This window comes from Cyprinodon tularosa, unplaced genomic scaffold, assembly GCF_016077235.1.
Source record: "Cyprinodon tularosa strain WSP-4 unplaced genomic scaffold, ASM1607723v1 ctg173, whole genome shotgun sequence".
Lineage (NCBI taxonomy): Eukaryota > Metazoa > Chordata > Actinopteri > Cyprinodontiformes > Cyprinodontidae > Cyprinodon > Cyprinodon tularosa.
The window spans coordinates 1,079,517-1,088,932 of record NW_024038559.1 but is presented as its reverse complement, the minus strand read 5'-3'; the positions used below and the strand labels follow the sequence as shown (position 1 = coordinate 1,088,932).

The 9,416-nt window shown below is 45.7% G+C and overlaps 1 protein-coding gene across 1 annotated transcript in view; it reads right to left on the bottom strand.

Annotated features, from left to right (window-relative positions):
* Positions 1-2,035: 2,035 nt before the first annotated feature.
* LOC119781263 (utrophin-like) overlaps positions 2,036-9,416 on the bottom strand; it is a gene marked incomplete at its 3' end in the record, with an annotated part of 63,217 nt that continues 55,836 nt past the window's right edge. Inside the window, exons 22-25 of the mRNA XM_038281673.1 lie at positions 4,157-4,284; positions 2,668-2,805; positions 2,474-2,587; positions 2,036-2,191 (exon numbers count right to left, since the gene is read on the bottom strand). Coding sequence (XP_038137601.1) covers positions 2,036-2,191; positions 2,474-2,587; positions 2,668-2,805; positions 4,157-4,284 — 536 coding nt within the window. The remainder of the gene's footprint in view (positions 2,192-2,473; positions 2,588-2,667; positions 2,806-4,156; positions 4,285-9,416) is intronic.

Sequence of the window (9,416 nt, the reverse complement as noted above, 5' to 3'; positions counted from 1 at the left end):
GAGCAAAAACCTATGAGTTATTCCAAAAAATTCTTCACCGTGAGCGTCAGCCATCCTCGACTCCAACATGCAGCTTTGGTGTATGTGTGTCTTTCAAAAACAATATTTATGACGAGTTTAAAACACATAATGTCATTCGTTTTTCTCCCCTCTGCTGTTCCAAAACCAATGAAAAACGGCTCTGATTTTCATCGACTTGAGGTCGGTCTGGAGGGTTTTTAAGGAAAAGTATTAATCCTACCGTAATTCCGAAGACATTGTGTGGGTCCAGAGATTTCAGTCTAAAAACTGACCAAAAATGGTGACTCTAGCTATAAATATGTGGCCGTGAGGGCGAGTTTAAAATGTTTTTGGGTCTTAAAAAAACGGCTGCCTCACACTCTAGCTTTTCAGTCTCTCCACTCTAGAAGGCTGGATTTTGCCAAAACTTTGTGGCGCTTGAGGTCTGATTATACAAAAACCGTAGCAGTTATCAACATGCCGTCTTCAGTTTTATGCAGACGAAGGATTTATCTACAAACTGAGCTTTAAACTGTTTTTCTACGTGAATGTATGCCAACACAGTGAAGCGCTGTTTTTTATGCTGTTTTTTTCCTCTCCCCATTCATTTCCTATGGGATTTTTTTTGCGACGTTTTCGCTAATAATTCGCGAACCTTCGGACTAATGAGAAAGTTTTATACAAGCACGCATCGCACCATTGGTCCCGACGCGTGTTCCAACTTTGGACCCGATCCGACGAATGGTGCGTGACTAGTTACGCGCCGAAGTTTTTGGTGGCGAGGAGAACTATAAGCTATAATAAAAATAATACGCGGAATAAATATGTGAGATAGTAGTAGGTGGGCCATGCCTTCGGCATGTGGCCCCCCTAATAAATATGTGCAATAGTAATAGGTGGGCCATGCCTTCGGCATGTGGCCCCCCTAATAATAATAATAATACGCGGAATAAATATGTGCAATAGTAATAGGTGGGCCATGCCTTCGGCATGTGGCCCCCCTAATAATAATACGCGGAATAAATATGTGCAATAGTAATAGGTGGGCCATGCCTTCGGCATGTGGCCCCCCTAATAATAATAATACGCGGAATAAATATGTGCAATAGTAATAGGTGGGCCATGCCTTCGGCATGTGGCCCCCCTAAAAAAGTTTTAAAAAATGAAGTTCCTGTATCGGCATTAATGTTTTTAGGGTTATGTTTTATCAAAATATGCGTTTGTTCTTTTATTCCTGTCTGTGTTTCACAAATTTCTTATAGAAGCTCTAGTTGGATTTTCTTTTGGTTATATAATTTTGGTAATTTTTTATACCACATCTTTTTTTACTTCCACTTAACTTTCTATTATTATTATCTTACTATTTTCTTGCATATAGCCAGTTTCCGTAGCAATGACTCTTGATGACTTGCCCACATGGCTCACACTGGTAGTGCTGAAGGGAGTTTTCCTCTCCATTGTCATTGCATGCTTGCTTGGTGTGAGGGATTGCAGAGTCATTGACTCGATGCAATGAACTGGTTTTCCTTAGATAGAAAACTTCGAATTTGACTGTATGATCTGGTTTAATTGTAAAGTGCCAAGAAATGACATGTGTTGTAAATTGGGGCTATATAAATAAACTGAATTGAATTGAACTGCCCTTCTGTGGATGGGTGGATACAGGAATTACAAAACTCCATCTGAATTAGTGTTACGCAACATTTTTGTTCAGAGTTTTTAAAAGATGATATCCTAAGTAATCACAGCTCAAATTTTAATTTCAATAAATGTGCAATAAACCAAACTTTTATTACCCAGAAACATAACCTTCCATTTTTTGTGAATTACTGAAAAAGTTAATTTGTCTAATATTTGATTTACTGACATGTATGATGGTATGTCAGACAGCCAAAAAAAAACAAAAACATTTCAAAATATTACTTTAATCCGATGAGAATATATTCACATCCGAAAATAAATAGTGAAAATAAAAAAAGAAATACTAATCAGGTACTTTTTCAATGGAAATTTGCAGGTTTAGTTTATTTGTCACCTCTTGACTAAGTTTGGTCCATCTTCCTTCACACTGGTCCAACTTATCCTGCCCCCACAGGGCCAGTCCTGGGACTGCTGATGCCTGCACAGACTTTACATTTTCTTCCATCTGCATTAGTGAACGTTTCATCTGCTCCATCTCACTCACATACTCCTAGTTCAGAGAAAAGAAAAGGGTTTACAGAGATGTCTATAAACAAATTATCCATGAATAAATTGGGCAAAAATAGCCTTTGCTTAACAATATTAGTGTTTTTTGTTTTACAGTGTGTGCCCTCATAATGGTGTCAAGTTCCTTCTATACATCTACTGACCAGTAAGGCTAGAAATATACATTGTTTAAACAAATGGACAGAAACTGACAATAGATCCTAGTTTGATAAATCAGTTGTAAAAATCAAAAGGAAATTGTTTATTCTATTTATTATCTATATACCTTGCACTGATTAAGTTCTGCCTGCAGATTCTCTGCATCACCCAGGCCGGAGGCGTCCTTAGACAACAGCTCCTGCACGGCATCCAGCCAACGCTCCACTTGCTCTAAACGTACCTGAAATCAAAGAGGTAAAAACACATCTATACATGGAGGAAAAAATAAAAACACCAAGAGCAATAAACCAGCTTATCTACCTGGTTGTCCTTCATGCTTCCCAGAATGCACTGCAGCATGCCATGCTCCTCACGAGCCCTTGATGAGAGCTGGCTCCATTTCTGTAGTTCAGCCGGATCGGTTGCTTGTTGTGTTTGTTCAATTTCCAAACACAGGCCCTGAAAAATGTACAAAAGATCAGTCAGGACATTTAAAAATGGTTCCAAAACTAGAAAAAATGCTGAATGGATGGCGTTCCTGCTTGTTTTCATGAGAAATACATAACTTTTGATATTCCTAAGATCTTAAACATTTATTCAATATATAAAACACTAAAGACCATCATAAATCTATGGCAGATATTTCTACAATTAGTATAAGTAAGTAAGTAAGGAAGTAAGGAAGTCTTCAAGTTAAACTACTTTTATATGCTCTCACTGGACTTTTTTCCGCCCTAATTCAAACCAGGATTTACAACCCTTCTTTAATCAATTTTTCCAAGTTAAAAGATATTCATAATACTCTCCTAAATTTAGCAGTTCTAAAAATGGTAGTAAAAGACAGAATTTCTGAAACATTTATCTGCTTTATCGGAAATAATGCTATAAGTGATTACATTCTTAGATTCCTTAATCACTAAACTCACGTCTTTGTTCTTCCTGCAATTTTATTCGGTGTGAGATAGATTTATGAGCCTAGATTTTCAACGTATTGTAAAAACTGACTCATAAAATCTGAAAGCATGATTTAAAAAATGTCACAAAAGGAAAAACAAATGTGTTTAATTTTCAGTAATTGTTTTAGAAATGCTTAATTAACAACACGTGTAGAAACAAATGTGAATAAAAAAAAAAAAAAGTTCTAATAATCATTGACATCTCCTCTCAGACGAACAGCTGAATGATCTCTGCGATGCTGTCATTAGCCTGTATGTTGCGTCTGGCAGGCTCCACATGGAGCTGTGTGCTTCATGCACAGGCACGCAGCCCAGAATGTGTCACCTCCCCACCCCTCCCCACCTCTCCCATGCACGCCGTCCTATCTGCCACAACAACAAGAGTGCAGACTGAGCCACATTCCACTGACAATGGGGGAGGAGACGAATGTTCAGAATGCAAAAACACACACATTACAAAACATATGTTTATGTGAAAAAAAAAAGCATAAGAGGCACGTTCACACACACACACACCCTTTACCTGTTGCGCAATTTAAAACTGTGATAAGAAGACCTATTGTGTGAAGGTAACCACAGGACAGGCAAACAATGACGCTTAAGTGATGTACTGGTTACTCACAGAGTAAAACAAAACTGCAAAAAAATATCTGCAGATTTCAGTCATGTCAGCATATAAAACCTGCAAATCTGCAGCTTACTTGTTTATACATTCTATAACATAATCATTAGAAGAGAATAAAAAATAAATAAATAAATAAATAAATAGAAAAACATGAAATTAAGAAAACAAAGATGCAATTTATTGTTTTCAACAAACTCTGCATTTCAGCTTCATTATCGAGGGTACCCACCTGGGCTCGCTCCACTGCCCCTTCTGCTGTATGCATGTCTACGATCCCTTCTTTTAACGCAGCCAACCTGGCCTCCAGACCCTGCACTGCATCCTGAGCCACCTGGGTGGCTTCAACACCGGCCAAGGCTTGAGAAAAATGAAAGGACATCTAAGTTTTCAGAAGATTAACAGAGGGGAAAGAAATAAAACACAATACTGCCTTAAAATACTAACCCTTTTGTAAAAGGTTATTAAATAACCAGAGTTGTCTGTTTTGTATGATTTCCACTTTAAGGTTGGATGATGAATATTTAACATCACACGTCTTTCCGCACTTCCTGCTCTGCTACATAACTGTCTCCCCTGCCTCCTGTTTCATTGCCTGTTAATTACCAGGTGATTTAATGCTTCCATAATCGACCCGTGTTTACACAGAGAGGAAGGGAAAGTTAAAGATAGAGAGGCCCCCACTAGAACCAGACTACCCTCAAGTGGAAACAAAATAGATTTACTAAAGACTGTGCCAAGAAAGCAGGCTTTAAAAGCTCAGAGGCACTGCAAACCACACACTTAAACAGACTTATGTTCAAGAGGGTATTCAGGTCTTCCCTTATGGGATAATATCTGGCTGAGATCAGCAAACGCTGGTTCAAGAATTCAAATACCGACTGATTTCCAGAACTGGTTTGTATCGAACTTTTATTTTCAGGTAGAAACCAGCCAAAAGACGTTTAAGTTATAATAGAATTCAGGCATGCCGTTGTAAATCAGTGAGTATCAAGAGACCATATATGGGCATGAGCTATTATTACCTCAGACCAGACGATAATTTATTTTAAAAAAGCCGATGTTAAATTTGCGTAGCTCCTGTGTGGCTGTAATGATGTTAGATATTATGAAATCTCTGGTTTAAGATCACAGATAAAGAAAAGATATTTGCTGTAATGAGGGATATTTATTTTGAAACAGAAGATCAAGAATGGCTTAAATCTGACTAATCTGTTCTAAAAACTAACTGGCTTAGTGTTTGAAAGATGATTTTGGCCCTAAATGAAGTAACATTTTATCCTGTACTCATACTTGTCGCCTTACAATTATTCAGGACCGGATTGTGGCGGCAGCAGTGTCAGCAGAGACTCCCAGACTTCCTTTTCTTTGACAAACCTTAGAAGGAAGCTCATTGAGGTCATGGTCCAGATTTTATGACCACAGGTGAGGGCAGAATTGTAGACCAACCGGTGAATTAAGAGCTTCACCTTTTGGCTCAGCTCTCTCTACACCTCAATAGACTGGTGCAGCGTCCACATTACGGCTGAAGCCGCATTGATTCCTCTCTCCTCTCTCGATTTTTCCAATTCTGCCTTCACTTGTGAACAGGACCCCAAGATACTCAAACCCCTCTGACCTGAAGGGGACAAGCCACTTTTTTGAGGCTTGGGAACCAGGGCCTAGGACTTAGAGCAGCTGATCGTCATCATGTTGTAGGTTATAGCAGGAGGGAGCCAGGAGAACCACATCCTCTACAAAAAGCATCCATGAAATCCGCTGGTACAAGACCCCTTTCATGTCCTTGGCTTGGCCTAGAAATCCTGTCCATACAGGTTGTGAACAGAATCGGAGACAACGGCAGCCCTGTCTGAGTCCAATTTAATGTCGACAATCTAGACTAAACTCCTCCTCCACTTGTACAGATACTAGATGGCCCCTGGTAAAGGGCCACAGGCTCCATACTCCTGGACCGGCTTCCCCTAAGCCATGCGATGCTGAAGAGGCATGTCGACCACATCAGCACCACTCCGTCCGAGACCTGCTGTACTCAGTAGATCTTATCCACCCCTGAAGCCCTGCCACAGCTGGAGTTTGTTTAAGCACCTCTTCGGTGTTGGTGATGAACACGGAAAAGGAAAACGAAAGTTACTACCGTAACTACGGTTCTATGAATCCCGGATGACCGCCAGAGGCGGTGCTTCAAGCACTGAATGATCATTCATGCGCATGCGCAGGTCGAGTATTAATGACAACAAAGTCAGCTGTGACCTGCCGGGGACCCACGTGACTCTATATAGTCACGTGGCACCCGGCAATCAATCCCTCAATCTTCTCGCGAAAGCAGAGATTCCGAGGGACCAAGCACTCTGGCGGTCATCCGGGATTCATAGAACCGTAGTTACGGTAGTAACTTTCGTTCTATTTCATCCCTACTGACCGCCAGAGGCGGTGCTTCAAGCACTGGATGACTCATATCAACAAGGTCACGAGGAATCAGCAACATTCAAGGAACAACGACTACACCACCCACCTAATGTGATGTAGAGGCATGCTGCTCGGATTCCCTGAAGCGGATGGGGCGCAGCCACATTCACCCTGTAGAACCGAGTAAAGGTACTAGGTGACTTCCAGGAGGCCGCACGGCATATAACATCCAATGGCACCCCAGTCATAGCAGCAAACGATGTCGACATGCCCCTTGTAGAGTGGCATTTCACTCCCGCCGGCAGTGGCCGGTCCTGCAAGGCATAAGCCTTGGAGATCAAATCCACAACCCAGTGTGCAAGTCGCTGCTTAGAAAGTGCCTGACCCTTCCGTGAGCCAGCGTAGCAAACAAAAAGGCTATTTGTCTTTCGGAAGGATGCCGTGGCATTGATGTATGTCTCAAGGGCACGGACAGGACACAGTGGTTCAGAGGGACTTCCGGAGTCAAACCGGGCAAGATGGAGAGGCTGGGTGCTGCCTGCTGGCAGTGATACCTTAGGAATAAATGCTACGTCAGCCCACAGTGTAATGCCTGAGCCATCAGGATTCCACCGGCAGCAGGGTTCGGCTATCGAGAGAGCCTGTAACTCCCCTACACGTTTTGCGGAAACCATAGCTAAAAGGAACGCAGTCTTCAGTGAGAGCCATTTGAGGTCCGCCGACGCCAGGGGCTCAAATGGGAGGGACCGAAGAGCCTCGAGCACAAGAGAAAGGTCCCACGCCGGTGCCACAGGGCGGTTGGGTGGGTGCAAACGCCGAGCACCTCTTAAAAACAGTACAACATCCTTGTCTCGGCCCACAGAACAACCATTCAGCCCAACATGCCAACAGGAAATGGCAGCCACATACACCTTTAAGGTAGATGGGGACCGTCCTTGATCCAGCAATGCCTGCAGGAAGGTCAGTATGTCAGAAACTGAGCACTGCACCGGGTCCTGCCCTCTATCACGGCACCAGGTCGCAAAGACCGTCCACTTGTTAGCATAGACAGCTCGCGTGGACGGCGCCCATGCATTAGCCATTGTATGCCCTATGGACCCAGTGTATCTTGAGAAGGTGGACCCCGGCCTTGCAGGGGCCAAATCCAGAGCTGGAGCCGGTCCGGTTCGGGGTGCAAGATCTGACCCCCCATCTGAGAAAGAAGGTCTCTCCTGGAGGGGAGACGCATTGGCGAGCCGGAGCTGAGCTCGCACAGTAGAGGAAACCAAGTCCTCGCTGGCCAGTAGGGGGCCACCAGCAGGACCCTGTGCCCCTCCTGACGTACCCTGAGGAGAGTCTGAAAAAGTAGGCTGAATGGCGGAAAGGCATAAAGGAGGGTCCGGGGCCAGTCATGTGCCAGAGCATCGTGGCCCAGAGGGCTGCTGTTGTCCAACGAGAACCAAAGGGGACAGTGAAATGCGTCCCTTGAGGCAAAGAGGTCCACGTCCGCCCTGCCAAAGACCTTCCAGATGCACTCCACCACCTCTTGGTGAAGCTTCCACTCCCCTGGAAGCGGCTTCTGACGGGATAGAAAATCTGCTGGCACGTTCTCCGGCCCTGGGATGTAGGCTGCTCTGAGGCTGGCTATGCGTGGAGCTGCCCAGGTCAGAAGCCGTCGAGTCAAGCACAACAGTTTCCTTGACCTCGTGCCCCCCTGGTGGTTGATGTGAAAGACCACTGTGGTGTTGTCTGACCTCACCAGCACGTGCTTCCCCCGCAAGCCTGGAAGAAAGCTCTGAACAGCCAGAAGTACAGCCTGTAACTCCAGGACATTGATGTGTTCCCTGCCCTGCCGCTGGGACCATGTCCCCTGTGCCATTTGACCCCGCCAGGTTGCACCCCAGCCCGTGGAGGATGCATCTGTAAACACAACTTCCCGACGACACGGGAGGGAACCGAGCGGGACCCCTGTGGTCATAAACAACCTCACCCTCCATTGGGACAGAGACTGAAGACACTGAGGCCCCACCCGAAGTCTTCTGAGACGATGAGTGTTCCGTGTGGGATCCAGATTCAAGCTGTTCAACCACATCTGGAGGGGCCGCAATGACAGCAGCCCCAAGGGCACTACGGCGGACGCAGCTGTAAGCATGCCCAAGAGTCGAAGATACCGCACAAGAGGCAGCGCCATGCCGCGCCTGAATTCCGGGAGCACGCTCAATATACTGTCCACCCGCTGGGGTGACGGGCAAGCAGTCATTGAGATGGAATCCATGGCAATGCCCAGGAAGACAGTCTCCTGTGAGGGGGTCAGACTGCTTTTCTCCATGTTCACCTGCAAGCCCAAGCATCCCACATGATGGAGCACTAACCGAGTATCTCGAACCGCCTGGTCCCACGTCGCAGCACAAATGAGCCAGTCGTCCAGATATGGGAGGATCCTCAATCCCTGTGCCTGCAGAGGAGAGAGGGCCGCTGCAACACATCGGGTGAACACCCTGGGGGACAGCGAAAGTCCGAACGGGAGGACCCTGAACTGGAAATGCCTCCCTTGAAAAGCAAAACGAAGAAACCGCCAATGGGGCGGAGCGATCGGAAAGTGAAAATAAGCATCCCTGAGATCTATGGAAGTGAACCAATCGCCCGGGGAAATCGCCTGCAACACTTCCTTGGTGGTCAGCATATGAAAGGGCATGGCCTTCAAGTACACATTCAGGCCTCTGAGGTCCAAGACTGGACGCAAGCCCCCGGTCTTCTTCGGAACCAGAAAATACGTGGAATAAAAGCCCGCTGGATCCAGCAGGGGGTCCACAGGCACTATAGCACCCTTGGCCAGCAAGGTGCAGATTTCTTGGTTCAGTGCCTGTGCCTTCACCGGGTCGTGGATCACAGTCATCCTGACCCGGCCAGGGATAGGTGGCCGGCGGCGGAATTGAAGACGGTACCCCCGGGACAGGGTGGACAACACCCACAAGTCCGGGGTGTGGGCAGCCCAGAAGCTGAGCTGTCCCGGGGAAAAATAACCGACCGCCGGCCCTAAGGCATCATCTGCGGGTCCCCCGGCCCTTCGAAGGCCCGGGAGGACGCCGGCCAGACTGCGCGGCTCG